General features: G+C 47.3%; 1 protein-coding gene across 2 annotated transcripts in view; it reads left to right on the forward strand.

The window, feature by feature from the left end:
* Nucleotides 1-19,971, forward strand: part of LOC126529770 (26S proteasome non-ATPase regulatory subunit 13-like) — a 199,400-nt gene that overhangs the window by 10,717 nt on the left and 168,712 nt on the right. For both annotated transcript variants that reach the window (XM_055070023.2, XM_050177280.3), the window contains exons 2-3: nucleotides 3,717-3,795; nucleotides 8,759-8,793. In XM_055070023.2, coding sequence (XP_054925998.1) covers nucleotides 3,717-3,795; nucleotides 8,759-8,793 — 114 coding nt within the window. The remainder of the gene's footprint in view (nucleotides 1-3,716; nucleotides 3,796-8,758; nucleotides 8,794-19,971) is intronic.

Genomic DNA, 19,971 nt, shown 5'->3' on the forward strand with positions numbered 1-19,971 from the left:
CTGCGGCGAACCGCCCCTATTCTCGTTCGCCTTCGCCCCAACGACGACAATCTCGCTCTCCCCAGCCCTGTCGCTTCTATTCGCCAACTCCCTTTGGACGCCGCTCCTAGCCGGAAAACTAGACGATGCCTCGAGGTGACGCTGCATTGCTCCCTATGCCGCCAAATCCTCTCCTCATCTTTGACGCCTGAGGGTGCGCAGGTATATAAATATTAAGTATGTGTTCTGGGATAAAATAGTTGCGAGTAGAGTGAGTGTCGTCTTTTCTTGTGTGACTTCACTGTGTCCGTGTCAGTGCACTGCTTCACCAGCAAGGTATGATGATTACTCATCAACTAGCCCAACTTTCCACTTTACTGAACCTCTCCTGATGTTGCCCACTCATCTGAACCTTCTTGACGTACAAGTTGACGGTGTTTCTGTGTCTGCTCTTATAGACACTGGGGCGCATTTGTCGGTAATGAGCGCTGACCTTCATAACCGGCTCAAGAAAATAATCACGCCCGCCACGACGCCTGTTGTCCGTGTCACCGATGGCGGAACAGCCCCTGTAATTTGTATGTGTGCCGCCCGCGTCTCCTTCGCCAATCGCTCCACTATCGTGCTATTCACACTCATCGCCCACTGTCCCCACGACATCATCCTCGGCTTAGACTTCCTCTCCGCACATTCTGCTCTCATCGATTGTTCCGCCAGTGCTCTCCGCCTTGACCTGCCTGTTCTCGATCCTGCTGAACCACACCCCAGTCGCTTCAGTTCCATCGACTTCGTTCGCTTCCCACCTTCGGCACTGACTTACATTGACTTAGTGTGATCCCCACCAGTCCCCGATGGTCACTACATCGCGGTTCCTATGCAAGATGTCCTCCTTACACACGGGATCACAGTACCTCATACAGTTTTATCTATTACGGCGAATTGCGTCTGCCTGCCAGTGGTCAATTTTGGCTTGACGACACAAGTGCTGCCACGCGGGATGTCTCTGGCCCAGCTTTGCTCATTTGAGGATCACCCAGTAGTGTCTATTGCAGTAGACGACAATTCAGCCGATCCTCCTCTACCATCGCAGTCGGCAACTTGTACCATCGCTGACTTACAGAAAATGATTGCGCCCATTGGTCTGTCGGGCGCAATCATTTGCCCCTCCTATTCATCGCCGCCCGTATCGAGTTTCACCGGCTGAGCGTCAAGTTATTCACGCCGAAGTTCGCAGAATGCTTGCCAAGAACATTATTGAACCATCATGTAGTCCATGGGCGTCACCTGTTGTACTGGTAAAAAAGAAGGATGGCTCATGGCACTTTTGCGTGGATTATCGGCACCTTAACAGGGTTACCAAAAAGGACGTGTATCCCCTACCTCGGATTGATGACGCCCTTGACTGCCTCCACGGCGCTCGCTATTTCTCCTCTATTGACCTTCGCTCCGGCTATTGGCAGATTGCCGTGGACGATCTCGACCGCGAGAAGACTGCCTTTGTAACACCCGACGGTCTTTATCAATTCAAAGTGATGCCGTTCGGTCTATGTAATGCTCCTGCCACTTTTGAACGCATGATGGACTCCCTTATTCACGGTTTCAAATGGTCCACGTGCCTGTGATACTTGGACGACGTTATAGTATTCTCCCCAACATTTGCTACGCACCTCGAGCGCCTCTCAGCAGTCCTGGACGTTTTTCGTCAAGCCGGTCTGCAACTCAATGCATTGAAGTGCCAATTCGGCCGTCGCCTGATTACCGTCCTTGGACATCTCGTTGACGCGAACGGAGTGCAACCGGACCCAGGCAAGATCCATGCTGTTACACACTTCCCTGTTCTGGAGTGTGTCAAGAATGTGTGCAGCTTCATGGGCCTTTGTTCGTACTTCCGCCGTTTCGTGAAAAATTTCGGCGCCATAACACGACCCCTAACCGAGCTTTTGAAAAAAGACGTCCCTTTCCAGTGGGGCGATAACGAGGCCTCTGCATTCTCGCATCTAATTGACCTTCTCACAATGCCTCCCGTTCTGGCCCATTTCGATCCTTCAGCACCTACGGATGTCCGTACTGATGCCAGCGGTCACGGAATTGGCACAGTACTGGCACAACGCCAGCGCGGCCACGACCGTGTTATCGCTTACGCCAGCAGGCTCCTCTCACCCACGGAGCGCAACTATTCCATCACTGAGCGTGAGTGTCTGGGCCTAGTTTGGGCGGTTGCGAAATCCCGCCCATACTTATATGGCCGACTCTTTTCCGTTGTCACAGACCATCACGCACTTTGCTGGTTATGCTCACTGAAAGATCCTACAGGAAGACTTGGTCGCTGGGCCTTACGCCTCCAGGAATACTCGTATTCTGTCATCTACAAATCTGGCCGACTACACAAGGACGCTGACTGCCTGTTCTGCTACCCGTCGACGAGCCTGCCGATGCCGACAGTAGTACCACCAACCGCATTTTCTCTGTGTCTGCCTTCGCTAACATCCCCGATGAGCAGTACCGAGACCTATCGCTGCGAGCACTCATCGAGCGTCTGCGCTCTACACCTACCGACACATCCGTTCGCCGATATGACCTCCAGGGCGGCATTCTATACTGAAGGAACTTCCTCCCTGATGGCGCTGATCTTCTTGTCGGGCCAAAACATCTATGACAGAGTGTGCTCTTTGAGATGCAGGACGCACCCGCTGCAGGATATCTTGGGGTAACAATATTCCTACGTAACAATTTGATTAATAAACATTGGACCCCTCGGTTAACCCCCTTTCTTCTCATTCATTACATGAGGTTCTCGAATCTGGCAACATTAATGCCTTCAGGTCGTATGTGTGGGTTTATTGACCAGTTGCCTTCAACCAAAAATATCTCGTACTTGTGATGCCTGTGGCAGAAAGGATGTTCCACATCCATCGCTGAGGTTTGTGAGTAATGGCGCTGGTTAACACTCCCAAGGTTAGCTGTAGTAAAACATAAATTCCCAAAAAAGTGGAAGGGTAAACGGCGCCAAGATGTGCCAATTGATTACAAAGCATTTAGAAGGGATCAAGGAGGAAGAGGCAGTGGTGTAGGCATAAGTTAAGCAAAGCACTTTGTGTAATACTGCAACAATCAGATAGTATCGAAGCTATGTGGGATAAGACTAAGCTTGCCGATCGAACAGTTCACATTGGAGGTGTATATAGACCCCCAAATACTTCACCTGATGTAATGACTTGCTTAAGGAAATTTTATGAAAAGAAATTTTTGGGAGAACAATATCGTTTTCCTGGGCAACTTTAACTTACCTGGAATTAACTCGAGCTCATACTCACCCGGGGAGGTGGATGTGGCTAGTTGGGAACAGCTTTTTGATTTGGCGTTCACGTATGATTTAGAGCAAATTGTAGGAGAACATACCAGGCTATGTGATACAACTGCATCTATTTTGGACTCTATATTAGTGTCGCATGGGCTGGTTGGGCTTTTGACAGACTGCCATGTAGAAGACGGAATATCAGACACAATAAAATGCCAATAGCTACTTTCAGTATATGATTGATTAATAAATATCGGGCCCGTTGGTTTTTCTCCTTTCTTCTCGTTCGTGGCCGAGAAGATGCATGTCAGTTTGAGGATAGTCTTCAGATCTTGTAACCCAGTTGAATTTTTGGTGTTGTGGGTTAAAACTGGCCCAACCTTTTGAACAGCACTGGTGGGTTGCTAACAAAGGCAGTGGATTTCAACTGTCATTGCAGGCTGTGGCACCAACTGACTCTCAAGTTGCAGGCCTTTGTCCGTTGCCCGGAGATGCAGCAGGGCAGTGCCCTGTTCCAGGTGAGAGCCTGTCCGGCATATTTGTCCAATGATGTATTTTGTTGCCCCCGCTGCAATGTGTGCATTTTGTACCTGACATTGCACTAGGCTTAGCGCAGATCGGGTAATCCACACCACACTGCTACGTAATGACCCTTTGCTTTTCATGTCGTGGTATAGGCGGTGCGGAGAGAGCGGACACAAGGTGTTGGTGCATGTTCTTGTCTGCTTTGTGCCGACAACAGGCCTTGCTAGACTTCTTGTTTTCTTGGCAGTATGACCCCACGAGAGAGTGCTGTGAAGCCACTCTGCCATCGAGTGGCACTTGTGGGCAAACGAGGCTCTCGGGCATCAGCGACTGCTATGTCGCTGCTGCTGAGTTCAGCTTTTGTCTTGAGAACCATTCTACGAACTCCCACATCCTTGCAGTGTATGTCGCATGTTACACTGGCTCTTTTCAGTTGTCCTGGTTTGAACAAAGTAGCCTTATGATAAAGTGGACTTACTGTCCCATTGACTTGGTTATGAGGAGAGTTTGCTGTATATTGTTGTTCTCTCAGTAGGAGAGAATAATGTATACATTCACTGCATGCTGGGTGCTAGACTGGAAAGATGAGCAGATAATACCTTGGCACACTATGGTTTATGCACATGTTCAGCAGATGTGGAGATAACTTGTCACAGATCACAAAGGACTTAAAGGGATACTAATGGGAAGTATTTAGTCAATGTGGACTGGTTATATACCATTTCAACGTTTCCTTGTAAGCAGTTGTTTTGTGCCATAAAATACTTAGTTCTGGAGAAAGTTATGATTAAATGGGACTGCATTCTTCGACACCGCCACTGATGCAGTGTGACAATGTACATGTCTCCACTACCATCTACGGCCATCAGTGAGTAACAGTGCATGAGATCTTGTGCTACAATTTGTTTGCCTATAACACAAATCTCTAGCCAAAAACCAGTCAGATGCATGAAATGGATGCAGCAAATTTTGCTCCTTGTAGTTAGTATAAACTTCGTGAGCCAGCAAAACCATTGCAGCACCATGCAGTGCCGAAAATCCCAAAACCTGAGAGTGCAGCCAGCATAGGGCTAAATGAAAATGAAGTTTCAAAGCGTCGCTTTCTTTGCCTCTTCCTTTGACTTTTTCACTGCTGCTGCTCTCTTGCCCGCCACGGGGAGATGTGGTTCAGAGCATGCATATACATGGCAGGGGCGTGGCAGAAAGAAAGGCAACGCAAGAAGCTCATTTGGATCTTTCCAGCGCATTGCTATAATGACCTCTGGCACTCTTTGGGCATCGCGACACTGCCCTCCTGACTGCTGTGATTATCAGTACGCCCCTCAAGAGCATTGTAGAAACTCCAGCACTTACCTTTGCAGTAAAGCACAGCAGTCCAAAGGGGAAGTAGAGAGGACACAAGGGATGGGTAGAACTGACGCTGTCGTGAAACAAGTGAACAACAGCCTTATCACTCTTAGCTCGCAGCTTGCATACAAGGGGGGAGGGTGGGAGAGGGAAAACGCGACATAAGAAGGCAAGGAAACACTACTACTAGACATGACAGCCGGTTGCAGACAAATGTGATATACAGTCGACTCCCTTTACAACAGACCCTGGTAATGTGACAAAAAGAAATGTCCGTTATATCTGAAGTCCGTAATATCCTAAACTGTCGTTGCAATGTCTAACTTTATTGCAAAGAGTGAGTGACAAACGTCCAAAACGAAAAAAAAAAAACACAAAAAAGTCGCAGTTTCACTCGGAAGGCGAAGCATCGATTGCGATAGCAAATTAAAAAAGATAAGCGCAGCAGCAGCAGCGAGTGAATTGACCTTCGTGCTGTGTCTCGCTTCAACGCGAACTAAACGTCAAAAGCACAGAGCGTATACGAAGCTACTTGCACTAGGCGCACTTTGTTTAGCAAAGTAGGCCAGTTGGTGAGACAACCGCCCTGTGTTGTCGTCTCCCTCCATCCTGTGTCTGTAGCGGTTTTATTCACAACATCGCACTTTGTCTACATCGCAGATCACTTTGAAGATGAGGCTCGCGTGGGCACGCACTTTGTTCACATCACAGATTGCTTTCAAGATACGGCACCTGCGCGTGCACTTTGTCCACATTGCAGATCGCTTTCAAAATACGGCACCCGCGCCGCTGCGCCGTTAGCAGCAGCCACCAGAGTAGAACCTTCCCCCCTATTTCCCTCGCCTCCCCCCTGTGCATTGCACACGAAAGACGGCGCTCTTCCGCCCCGCTTTCCTCCCCTTCTCGCATGTGAGATATTGAGCCGTGATCATCGGCTGAACCTCGGAAGTCAGTTGCCAGTTCATGCCAACACAGCAAAAGTCTGTTTTATAAGCCCGATTTTGAAAAAGATTGCCGCTAATTTCATCCGCTGTAGCTGATAGTCCATTGTAGTGCAGTCCGTTAAAAGCGAACTTCGTTGCAATAATAAAATGGGTCGGACAAACTAAGGCTGAAACAGGATCCATTAGATCTGAAAGTCTCTTGTATGTGGGTTTGTCATAACGAGCGTAGACTGTGTTTGATTTCAAGGCATGGTACAGTACATTTCTGCTATTTCTGGAAAATCAACACTGCGCAAATATGTCAAGACAGGCAACTGACATAGGGTGTGCCAGGCACAAAGCTGCATTGAAGCACTGTAGCATCGAGGTGACACTACGGAAGTGGCCGCACATCAAATCAACACTCTTGTGGCGGTAGCTCTGTGGCTATGGCATCGTTGAGGTCACAGGTTCAATCCTGACTATGTACTCTTGTGTACTTGGATTTATTGTACTCTCGTCTGCAAAAGCGCTTGTGTATTTAGATTTAGGTGCACGTTAAAGAACCCCAGGGGATCAAAATTAATCAGAAGTTCGCCACTGCGTCCCTCATACTCTAATTGTGGTTTTTGCACGTACAGCCCCACAATTCAATTAAAGTTTAACACTTGTGCCTCGATGTGATGTGCCCTGTGAAGCAATGACAATACTTAATCTTGGAGGTTATGAACAATGGCGCACAACAATGCCTCTAGCAAACACATCTCCCTGAGTGTTCAGTGCAGCATGGAGACAAACAGCAGTGGTGCTGTTTGTCTAACGTTTAACACCAACTTGCACCATTTAACACCAACGTTTAACACCAACTTGCCACTCTAATTTTGGACTGAACATTGAAGAACTTCACCGTTAATTGTCATCACTTCTGATTGTCATAAATCAAAACAAACAACACTGGAAGCTTCGCTTACATCAATTTCTACAGTGTGTAGTATTCGCACGTCTTTTCTTCATTTTATTTCAACTCTATTCAGTTGATATTTCTAAGAATTGAGTAGGCATGGGGAAGCACTATTTTCTTCTGTCCTACAATGTTGTTTTTATTATCGGGGATTGAGTACTAGTGACACAATTATGATGAGGTGTTACGATGTCATCGGGCTTGTACTAGAATGTCCTTGCTTAGTAAAGCTGTTTTTGAGCATTAAGCCCACCCCACCCCACCTTCAGCGTATTTACAAACATCACTCAGCGGCGGCACATAAGCGGGGAAGGTTGGTCGCCCAGCCACGTAGATCAGCGCGCCAGCCCAGCATCGCACAATTTGACCAGATGGATTTAAGCTGAAGCAGTGTGTAATGCACTTCAAGTGAGCTATTAGAAATATTCCTGATTATCGCTTTTATGCTTAATTTATAGTTCTATGTCACGCACCCAAAAAAATTCAAGGCTGCTGCGCACATGAAGGCACGAGTGGCTGCTTTTGCAAATGGTGCTAGCGACGACATTGGCGCCCCACGGTGGTGCATATGCGAACTGGTTGCGGTGGAAGTTGCTTGCAAAAGTAGCCAGCAGCGTAGCCGTATGATGATGGTTCTCCTTTCATTGAACTGCTTCCATCAGTGAGATCTGGTGGGTCCATACCTCGGCATTTTGGCTCGTCGTCTCTCGGTGTGAATGCTGAGGGACACCAGTAAAAATGCTAAAAATGGGGTGGAATTGAGTCTATCGTCATAGGGTAGATGTTCGGTAGGCTGAAGTAGTGTTCACATAGCCTGGCATGGAATCGAAAATGAGCTGCGCACAAGCCACAGAGATAAGGAGAATGTTTTAAAGGCAAAGTGCATAACCACTTACCGTATCTATTCGAATCTAGGCCGATGGTTTCTTTTAAATAAGCATATACCAAACTATAGGGTACGCTTACATTCAAGGATTTTAAAAATATGCGCCAGTTTTTAATTGAAATTGATAAGTATGTTGCATAACTATTGCCATCAAAAAAAATCAGTATCGCAGCCACTACTCGCTGCTCCAGTAGCCAACTGAAGTACACGAGCGACATCGCCATTTTGACCTGTGTTGTATTGGCATGGAGACGTGCGGCATGGTGTTATCATAATGGCACCAGATAGGTGATACCACTATGCTGCCGCTTTCTAACTAAAAGTTGTGCTTGCTTCAGAGGCATTGCAAAACGTTCAAGCCGGGCGAGGCAATGGGAGACATTTTTTTCTTGTGCCGGCCACAACGAAGAGATGACAGTGATAAGGAAGATAGTGACATAGAAGTAGCTCGGCATGTTCATATCCAATAAAGGCTGTTTCCATTTTGGGAATGCTGTTCTTGCTTTTTTGTTCTCCCTACATTCAAGGTAAGTTTATTTTTTTCTGGCTACGAACTTTCAGGAGTCAGCTTAGAATTGAGGCTGGCCTAGATTTGAATAAATATGGTAACCAAGAGGCTAAATCTAACAAAGAAGCTTCAGCAATGAGACACCAAAAAGGGGTAGGGCAGGTGGTGGGCCTAACAGGGCAGCTTGTCTGTTGTTACTGAAGTGAGCTGGGTACTGGGATGACAAGACTGGACAGGGAAGATTGCTGGGCTGCAGTACTTTAGTGGTTGGGTTGTCTTCCAGTCAGGAATGCTAGTACTTGGTTTTCATTTTTTGTCTTCTTCTTTTCAGATGTATGAGAACTTCATTTCGGAATTTGAAAACAAGTGAGTGACCGAGTCTCTTGTTTTGTTTGCTCTTAATTTCAGGGCCGCACTTTTCTTACTGCATTGTTGGAACAAGGCCTTCTTACTGCACTAAGCAAGAAGTTATGGGCAGTGGATTGATTGACAGTTATGGGCCAGCCATCTGGCTGTCCATGCTTGTGGTACAAACTGCGCCTTGCCAATGCAAATGTGTAAATTAGTTAAGTTTGGACTGTGCAGATGTGATAGGAGGATTCTTCCACTGTTCCACAACTGCATAACTCTCTCTCATAGTTTATAAATTGTTTTATCATGTTTTGATAACGGTAGCATCAGAACATTTATTCTTTAGTGATTACCATTAAACATGGAGAGTAGGCCGAGGCCAGACGAAGGTGAGGAACACCCTGGTCAAAAGCTGAGCCAGTTGGTACATGATTGAAGGTGAAAACCCACCACAACGTAGCAGAGGTACAAGACAACGGGACAAGGCTGTAAATAACTGAATTTATTACTGCAAATAATGAAGAATGTAGTGATGTAGCTGCGTGGTGTCGGACGGCGCCTGCCGAGGGGCAGGCTTACTGAGCGGGCATAATGGCGGGGCCCGGAGTGCTGCAGAAGGAAGGAGGACTTCTTACGACGAGGGCCAAACAAAAAGTGACATTTATTTCAAAAGATGGGAAGGGGAACGTGGTGTAGTAAACTTGCAAGGTTGAGTGCGGCATGGCGCTAGTGATAAAAACACTGCAAAACCGAAACTGAGGTTATAACATCACCTTTCATTAAAAGAAAGTGAAGCTATCTCATCCCGCTTAAAAGGCAGAGTGCTAAAAGACACGAAAATGTCTTGCAGACGAAAAGTAGGAACTGTATGCATTATACAATTAATAATGTTTTGAGAGGACCCGTAGCATTTATGCATTTTGGATGGCGATGGACAAATATTAAGTAAAAGCAGTATAGCTTATAGGAGGAGCACCATTGCAACAGGAAACGTAAAGCAACAGTTTTCTTTTTGACAATAGTAGGTACATTTACATGTAACAAACATGTTCAAGGCAAGGATTTTTTCATGAAGTATATTGCACGCAACACTGTTTACATAATGTAAAGATACAAAGTTGAATTGTAGATCCTTATTGAAAAGACAACAGTACATACAATTCACGCAATATATGAAAACTGAATGAAAAAGATAGTGAACACCCATGTGTCCGCCTCGGATAACAAAGATGTGGGGCTTACTCGCTCTGAGCCTGGGTCAAGAGTGATGGTCCTGGATCGTCGTTGACGTGGCAGTGTGCATATGACATGTTTATGCTGTGGGAATGTTCAAAGAAATTCCCCTTTTTGTAGGGTGCTATGGGACCTTAGTGTCACGGAAAATATATTTTTGGCGGGAAGAGCCGAATTTGTATAGGAGAGTTCTGGACTTCTGTAAAAAAATAGGAAGAATTAGAAACATGTCCAGTTCAACTTCCTGAAATGCTGAATACAGCAACGTTATTGCAATATGCTAATTATAGCAAGCTAAACGATCTCACCAGTAATGAATGAACTTGTAAGTAGGACTGATGTATGGCACTTCATCTCACCTAAGGTATAAGGCATGGTCAAGACTTAGTTGTGCTGTTTTTACAAAGCAGTATAGCATTTTGCTGTTTCTTTTTTGGACTAGTTTTAGCAAAGTGTTTAAAACACATTTCCAAGCAAACCAAAACATTAGAGCTATTTTTAAACATAATTATTAAACTGTACTGGGGGTTGTCTACTTCGAGTAGACCTATGAAGAGGTAACTCTGGTTGTGGAGTAGGGTTAGAAGAGTTATTACTTGAAGATGAGCTGGAATTCTGAGTATCGCTGTTCCGAGTTCCTTCAGGAGCTTGTCTTGGGATGGTATGACAGACGGAAAACCAGCTGATTTTTCAGCAAAGGATGAACCCAGTTACGGGGGTGAAACATGAGGTAGAAATGGAGTGTGTGCATCCAGTGGACCTGTACAGTGACACCTCGTTAAACCCTAATTGGCCGGAGCTTGGAAAAGGTATGTTCTAAACAGTAGTACTGCTTAACCAAAATGGTGTGAGATCGTCCATTTACTTGTCAAAACGGAACTCGAAGGGAGTGCGATGAAAGGGCAAAGAAATGCAGTATATATTCACATTGCATGACAAAAGTCTGTTATTTTTGTTTGATGCTGTGGTGGCCTAGAAGCGACAAGAGCGGCCTCAAACTGCGAGTCAGCTTTTCCGCCAGCCCCGACTTCTCAGCAAACACCCGCACGAGGCTGATTTCACATGCAGTTTCTGGCATTGTCGGGCCTGAATTGCCTTTGCTGTCGCTTTCCATGTTGTCCTCATCACTGTCGTTAGGCGACACTTTGGCAATAACAGAGGCAAGAATGGTGAAAAGTTGAACCTCGAAAACTCGAACCTTGTAGCCGACACCTCTTCAAAGTCGCAGCAAGACTGCCGAGCAACTTCTCTTTTGCATTCCAAATGCCACACACTGTAGTCAGTGGTAGATCCCTCTTGCATGCCAGTGCCAACTTCGTGCCATGTTCAACAGCACGAATGATGTCCCATTTTTCTTCAATGCAGAGCACCCAGTTTTTGTCTGAGCTTTGGCATGACGCGAGTCCTAACATGCACAACACCACAACACAGGCCACAACGCTCTCTGGCACGGCACCGAAATGATCTTGTTAATGTAGCTTCACCCTTCCAAGCACTCTCTGCATTTGCTCTTGGAGGCCCTTCTGATCTCTGAGGCTCGTTCTGCCAGGTCGTGATTATTGCGGCCTACTGCCGTGATTATTGCGGGACGACAAGTGGAAAGACCATGTGTTAACTGATACGTACACAATAAGCCGCTATGGTTTATGGGGGCATTATGTTCAATGGCCATTGCTTTGGGGATTTGGCTCTACTACTTTTAAAACGAAACTGCTGTTTAAACGAGTACATTTCAACAAGGTATTGCTGTACCAGTAGGAACTGGAAGAGAAGGCGGGAAACTGGAATGATTGGAATGACTCTGTAGATGTCACGTGCATCTATTTACGTGATGCAATTGCGTAAGCACAAGTAAACGCAAATAAACGCGGATCTACAACAGGAACTTGTATCAGAAGCGTTGCACGGTGAGAAGAGGCAGTGACTTCCGATGCTACACGATGAGCGAGTCCAACGCTTCTTCCAAGGTTGAAACTTGCTGAGCCTTCGTCAGAGACACTGGCTGTAGTGACGGACACTGTGTGCATTTGAAGTGACCGTAGGGAAGCTCGAACGGAATGTGGATGGTGGTGGTGGTAGCTCTGTCTTTCAGTGCATTGGTGCTGCTACATAGGCCCCCGGCTAGTAAAGAAGCCCAGTGAAATTCGGTAGTCTGGATGATACAGAAAAACGCCCGGTATTTGTAGCTGTGGAAGGGGTCGGGGCATGCAACGAAGTAGCGGCAACGGAGCTAGGAGGGATGGCGTTGTTGGGACTTGTATGAGGCAGCGGGTCTTCAATGATGGCTATTTTTAGGCGGTCATTAGACATGGAATTGTTGCGATCATACAAATCAAGCATATAGAACTTGCCATTGTGTTTGATGATGCGATAAGAGCCATTGTATGGACACTGCAAAGGCTTACGGACTGTGTCACGTCGGAAAAACACATGTCGCCATCTCCATGTCAGGAGGGATGTAGCGGAAGTCATGGTACTGTGGGCAAGAATTTGAGGCACAATGGCTGTGCAGAATGGAGCGCAACTGCACCACATATGCATACGTGTCAGGGCAAGGCGGAGCGACGAACCATAGATTAAATCAGCAGCTGTACACTTGATGTCCTGCTTTAATGTCGCCCTAAGGCTAAGCAAAACTGGAGTAAGGGATCAGCTGGAGTAAACTGTCCAGCTGACCGTGTCGGCTTGTGCCCTCATTGATGCCATCAGTGTCCAGTGGAAATGTACGACCATGCCATTTGCTATGGGGTGGTATGCTGTGGTGCGAATCTGCCAACTTCCTAGCAAGGCCATGAGCTTTTTGAAAAGAGAGGACTCAAACTGTTGGCATCAATCGGTAGTGATGGAGATGGAATGCCGAAACCTGACACCCATCCCGAAAGGTAAGCTTTAGTGATGGTTTCGCTTTTGATGTTGGTAAGGGGAAACGCTTCTGGCCACCAAGTAAAGCGGTCAATGCACGTCAATAGGTAGGTGTTTCCATCTGATGGAGACCATGGTCCTAGGAAGTCACATGTACCACGTTGAAATGTTCCAAAGAGGAGGAGAAGGAACCATACGGAGACGAGGTATGGTGATGGACTTCAGATTGATGGCAATCCAAACAACTGAAGTAAAACTCTTGCTTGGGCCAGTTGGTTCATGCTTGAATGAGTAAAGGCAAGGCACAAAAGACCAGAACTGAAGAAGGACACAAACGACAGGACCGGTGCCACTCACAACTAAGTGTTGTGCTCGATGAATTGCTTCCCGTGCTACTCCACTTGTGGTTCTTGTTTGCTGATTTGATCTTTTGTGCCAGATATGATGTCTGAGTGGCCGATGGATTGCTGTATTTTACTTCTGTTTCGTGTGTGATTCGGCTTGATTGGCCTACATAAGGCAGGCTTGTTGTGGAAATAAACTTAGTGTGAGTGGCGCCGGTCCTGTTGTTTGTGTCCTTCTTCAATCCTGGTCTTTTGTGCCTTGCCTTTACTCATCCAAACAACTGTGAGTCCATCCACGGATGTCCTTGTTCATGCCTGGCCAGACAAAACGCCAGGTGATGAGGTGTTGCGTGGCATGGATGTCAGGATGGGAGAGACCGTGCAGAGTCGACCAGACAAAACACAAGGTGATGAGGTGTTGCGTGGCGTGGATGCCAGGGTGGGAGAGGCCGTGCAGTGAGTCGAGAGCAGTGCAATGGAAATCACTGGGAACAAGAGGTCTAGGATTGTCAGTAGACATGTCACAGAGAATGGGAACAGTGGAGGATGGAAGGGTAACTTCACAAAACTTGAGCATTACAGGGACCAGGCAAAGCTTAGCAATCTCTGTCTTATGCTTTCACTGCAGCCGGGGCAGTGAAATCGACAGTTGCTGGCGATGCGGCACAAGATATGAACCGTGTTAGGCGAGAGAGTGCATTGGTGGCAGCGTTCGCAGACCTTGCATGTGCCGGATATTGGTCGTGAATTCCGCAATATAAGCGAGGTGACTACTTTCACAGTGTGAAAACTTGCCACTGGCAGTTTTGATAGCAAACATCAATGGCTTTTGGTCGGTGGCAATGAAGAAACTTCAAGCTTCGACGAAATGCCTGAAGTGAGGCACAGCCATGTAGGTAGCTAGGAGTTCACGGCCGAAAGTGCTGTAATTGCTTTCAGTAGAGGAGAGCTTGCATGAAAAGAACTCTAGCAGTTGCCACGATCCATCAACACGTTGTTGTAAGGCGGCTCCAACTGCCACGTCTGATGCATCTGTCATGAGATAAAGTGGAGCCGTAGTTATTGGGTGAACAAGAAGGGCGATATCTGCGAGATGTGTCTTAATAGCGTTGAAAGAGCTGGATGCATAGAAATTTCGATGGGGGTGAAATGTGAAAACACCCACGTGCTTAAATTTAGGTGCACGTTAACGAACCCCAGGTGGTCGAAATTTCTGGAGTCCTCCACTACAGCATGCCTCATAATCAGAAAGTGGTTTTGGCATGTAAAACCCCATAATTAAATTTTTTAAGTATTGGTAATGGAAAACGTAGCGGCACCAACTATGTGCTGCCTCTTTGGTGCTGCTACAACTCCTTTCATCTAAGCCCTCAAGAGAATCCTGTTGTACTAGGTATTTCACCACTTTGGAAGCATTGCAACGCTTGCTGTTTTCAAGCTAGAAAGTATTTTGACCCATCCTGCAGTTATTCTTGAACGGACCTAAGTGTCTTGGACCAGATTTTCGCGAGTTGCGTACTCGGACAAGATCTCTTGGTTGAAACTGAGGGCATCTTGTGCGGCAATAGTCTACGTAGGTTTTCACGTTTTTCTTTTTTTTGTAGCACTCTTCTTTGAATTTCCTGGTGCAACTTAGGAGAAGCAAATTCTCGATGGATAGGAGGCATGTTCACGACATCAAGTCGAGTCTGCGGTTGACGACTATGGAACAGCATAGCTGGAGAAACCCTTTAGTCATATGCGGAGTAAGGGTGGCGAAGAGTTACGGAGTCGCCATTTGCTGGAAGCGCCTCCCTTGCGTAGTATGAGGGATCACGCGGCACGCTACTCATAGGTATCGCTTACGGCGCTCAATAAAAACACCATGCGGCAGCCCTCCTGGACATTTATGTAAGTACTCTCAAAATGAGGGAAGTTTTTGACTTGATATAATAATCTTGGGCAAACTGAAAGCACAGAATCGTTTACAGACGCTATCCCTTTACCGAATACGTACAGTGAATGCCACTGCGCGCGGTCACTGCGATGGAGTCTCCCGAACCGGCTTCTTGTGTGAAAAGTAGACATACGCTGAGAATAAACTATGTAAAATATGTTCTTATAGTGGGCTGTCTGTATGACCAAATGGGGCATAACAGAATGGAGCCTCAATCCAGCAATCGCACGGGTTCACAGCGACCGACTGCGCTTATGCATGCATGTCCGCGCACAATGTTTTGCTTTCGCTGTGAGCGTGTTTTCGCACTGTGTCGTGAGCTTTAGGCCGCAGCATATGAGCATTTGACAGTACACTAGCACATATTGTTGCGTGGACGCTATCAGAACTGTTAAGAAATAATTCTGTTATAGAGACTTCGACCCCTAGTTACGGCGACTGTGGTGTGCCGTCACGATTCAATCTTTTTCATGTCTTCTAAATTCTTGGACATTTCAATATTATTTCTCAAGTTGTGTCGCACTGTATGTTTATTGGTCTTCTCAGTGTGCGATTTCCCTTTGCTTTTTTTTCGTAATCAAGTGCACTAATTCATAACTCATACATGACCATATGCCATGCCTTTTTTTCAAATGTGTGTCTTACCGCTCCCTTTCCATTCCAGTGAATTTGCCAGTATCTAGCATCAACAAGTTCATAGACCAAACCGTCATGACATTAGCCGAGCTGCGGGTGCGGGCGAGCGTCTCAGTGTGCATTTTCTGCTACTCACCGAACATCGTGCAGTCCTGGCGCCGTAGCAGAAATGTTCCTTGCATGCTTGCTGCATACCCGAGTTGTAGCCGATGGCAGTCTGCCGGTTCTAAGTTTCGCCAGCCAAGCTTCACACAGCTCCTTGCCCTGCAGCTACGTGTGAATAAAGCTGACACCGGGCTCTGTTGCGTACGTCCGGCACTGCGGCACCGAGCAGTGGCCTACCATGCTGCATGCCTCCAAAGGCAGCCACTACCTATTATAATACTTTGAAATGTTGTCAAGCAGACACCCAAGGTGGTAAAGCCTCAGCACTTAATCAGAACCGCGGCGCAGGTGGGACTTTAAACTTTCGTTTTCAGCTCGCTTCGGAGCTTCCGAAGGAGCCGACGCGGCCGCTGTGTCCACGTGATCCCTCATGCCACGTCACGCCGACAGTGGCGCCAGCTTTTCCAGTGGTGGAGCTTGCCCCCAAAACCTGTAAATTGCGAAATATTTGAAGACTGCAAACTTAAGGTTTTGTTGTTCCAGCATAGCAATCTGTATGAATTCTTTGAGGACACGGTTGTATCTTTCTACCTGGTCGTTTGCCTGCAGGTAGTAAAGAGAAGACAGAAAATGCTTAATGCCTCTTTTCCTGAAGATGCTCTGAACAAACTGTGTCCATTGTCAGACATGATGGCATCAGGAAATCCTTCTCTACTGCATATAGAAATGAGAGAATGCAAGATAGCCTCGGATGTGACAGACGGTGTAAAGGGAAAGCACAAGAAAGGCAGGAGATGGAAATTCAAGACGATGAGCAAAACGAGAACAAAATAAAAGCTGGAGCCAACGTTTTGACAAGTCCCCTTGTCCAAATGTTGGGTCCAGCTTTTACGTTGTTTTTGTTTTGTTCATCATCTTGAAGGCATAAAAGCAACTTAGGCTGCTTGGAATTATAGTTAAGTATGACTAAGGCAAAACATGCGTACTGTTGAGCAGGACCTATAAAGCCCATTATGTCCATGTCTAATTTTTCCCATAGTCGAAGGGGCCATTCCACATGTTGAAGTGGAGCGAAAGAAGATTTTGTAGATTTATCTACTTGTTTACAAACAAAGCAGTTTCTCACGAGTTCCTCAGCCTGTCTATCCACGAGAGGGGCTGCCAGTAGATGCCTCTAAGTCTGAGCTTTGTTTCAGTGATGCCTAAATGATCCTCGTGAGAAACAGAAGTTTCTGATGCAAGGAAGCTGGAGGAATAATATGCTCTCCTCGGAGCAAAAGATTATCCACATAGTATAATTCCGACTGTAAGGATGCATATGCCTGTAATTCTGGCAGCAGATCTGCAGCATTTCTTCACCCATTTACTATCCTTTCTCATAAAGCCTGACAAACTGGATTAGCCAGTGTGGCTGTCCGAAGCTCTATCGTTGTTATGCATACTGAAACCAAAGACACGTATCTCCTCAGCTAGTGCTGGTTCAGATTCAGGAGGAACAGGAAGGCGCAACAATGCATCAGCTATGACATTTTGATCGCCCTTGCAGTACTCTGTGTCAAACTTGTAGTAAAGGGGTTGAGCACTCTATCGAGAATTCTTAGAGGACACTGACCAGAACCCTTGGAACACAACAGTTTAAGGACCCAGGCAGCACATTGCTGTTGGACCAGCCATGGCCCAACGCCAGCAAGACCTGGCAGAAATATTGGCTGTTTTTTGGAACTGCTACTATGACACTGCATTGGGCTGACGATTGCATTCTATGCGCCAACGGGGGATATTAACTGGTAACATTTTTTTTAGGTATTGTCGGTTATCATATATCAATATTGTCATGCAGCTAGCTACAACGGTATGTCCATTATTTCTTGCCGACCTGTCCATTGTTTTTGCCATTATTTCCAGCCTTTTCATTTCATTTCATTCATTACGTCCTAGTGTTTTTATGCATGCATAAGAATTTTGGCTGCCAAGACTTCCGCCTCTAGCCGACAAGCAATATGTAGTAAAAAAAAAGAAAATACTGGCAGTAAAACGTTTATTCCACATATATATGTATTTATACTATGGCAAAGAAGTCCGACACGGCTGTGGACGACACGAAGGACGCGGACAAGAAGACGCAGCAGCGTAGGCTTAGCCAGTCACACCAGGAACAGCGTCTAGCCTGAGCCCCACTTCAGTAGCGCTGGCGATCCGGCTGCGGAGCTCGGCACGGCGCACTTCTTCTTCCTTACAACTTCCCCCCTCGCTGAAGACGGAGCTGCACAGGAGGCCTAAGGCGTCGTGAGGACGAAGGGCTCGTGATACGGCTTGAGCCGATCTGCGTGCACAATTTCACGGCCTCAGCGACGCAGGTGCGTAGGGGGCGTCAGAGGTTCGATAACGTAGTTCACCGGAGAAGTTCGGCGTAGAACCCGGTAAGGTCCATGGTATCGGGATACAAACTTGGAAGAGACACCTTGTGTCGAAGTAGGAGGCACCCACAACCAAACAAGAGCGTCAGGGGAAAACTGGTGGTGGGGGCGCCCGTCGTCATGACGAAATTTCTGTAGCGCTTGTTCTTGCGTTGTAAGGGAGCGAGCTAGTTGCCGACATTCTTCTGCATACCGGGCGGCTTCGGAAACCGGTGTACCTTCTGATAAGTCGGGACGGTAAGGGAGAATAGTGTCAATGGGAAATGATGGTTCGCGGCCATATAGAAGAAAGAAGGGAGAAAAGCCCGTCGTTGGCTGGGGTGCCGTGTTGTAGGCGTACGTGACATAGGGAAGGATGAGGTCCCAGTTGGTGTGGTTGGAGGCGACATACATTGAAAGCATGTCGCCAAGAGTTCGGTTAAAGCGCTCTATCAATCCGTTTGTTTGCGGGTGATATGCGGTGGTACAGCGATGAATAATGCGGCATTCAGCGAGAAGTTCTTGAATGACATCGGCGAGAAAGACGCGGCCACGGTCGCTCAGGAGTTCGCGGGGAGCGCCGTGACGTAGAACGAAGCGTTGAAGGAGAAAGGAGGCAACGTCACGAGCCGTCGCAGCTGGCAGAGCGGCCGTTTCTGCATACCTCGTGAGATGGTCTACAGCTACAATGACCCAGCGATTGCCAGCAGCTGTGTATGGCAGAGGCCCGTAGAGGTCTATCCCAACCCGGTCAAAGGGTTGCGAAGGGCACGGCAAAGGTTGCATTGGTCCAGAAGGGCGGCAAGGATCAGGCTTCCGGCGTTGACATTCTGTGCAAGAGCGAATGTACTTTTGCACAAATGTGTACATACCACGCCAATAAAACCTATGACGTAGTCTGGTGTAGGTCTTGAAGAGACCAGCGTGTGCGCACTGAGGGTCGGCGTGGAAAGCGGCGCATACATCAGTGCGGAGCTGCCGAGGTATTACAAGCAGCCATTTGCGGCCGTCAGAACTGTAGTTACGGCGATAGACAATTCCGTCGCCGATGGCGAAGTGCGAAGCTTGTCGGCGTAACGCTCGGGATGGTGGGCGTGTAGGTGAATTAGAGATGTAATCAATCAAAGATGAAATCCAGCAGTCCTTGCGCTGCTCCAAAGCCATGTCGACAGAAGCGAATTGGAGAAGCGGGTCGTCTAGGACGGACACACTGACAATGTCGGCGTGGACAGGCGAGCGCGAAAGAGCATCGGCATCGGCGTGCTTCTTGCCTGAGCGGTAGACAACCCGGATATCGTACTCTTGGAGCCTCAGTGCCCACCGGGCTAGGCGGCCGCAGGGATCCTTGAGAGACGACAACCAGCAAAGTGCGTGGTGATCGGTAACGACATCGAAGGACCGGCCGTACAGGTATGGGCAAAATTTTGTGATGGCCCAGATGATCGCGAGACATTCTTTTTCCGTTACGGAATAGTTGGCTTCAGCTTTCGTCAGAGTGCGGCTCGCGTAAGCAACAACATATTCTTGGCAGCCGGGCTTTCGCTGGGCGAGCACAGCGCCAAGACCAACACCGCTAGCATCCGTATGGATTTCTGTGGGAGCAGTTGGATCGAAATGGCGTAGTATCGGTGGTGTTGTGAGGAGGCGACGTAGCGTCGCAAAGGCATGATCGCAAGCCGGG

This window comes from Dermacentor andersoni, chromosome 9, assembly GCF_023375885.2.
Source record: "Dermacentor andersoni chromosome 9, qqDerAnde1_hic_scaffold, whole genome shotgun sequence".
NCBI classification, from domain to species: Eukaryota; Metazoa; Arthropoda; class Arachnida; order Ixodida; family Ixodidae; genus Dermacentor; species Dermacentor andersoni.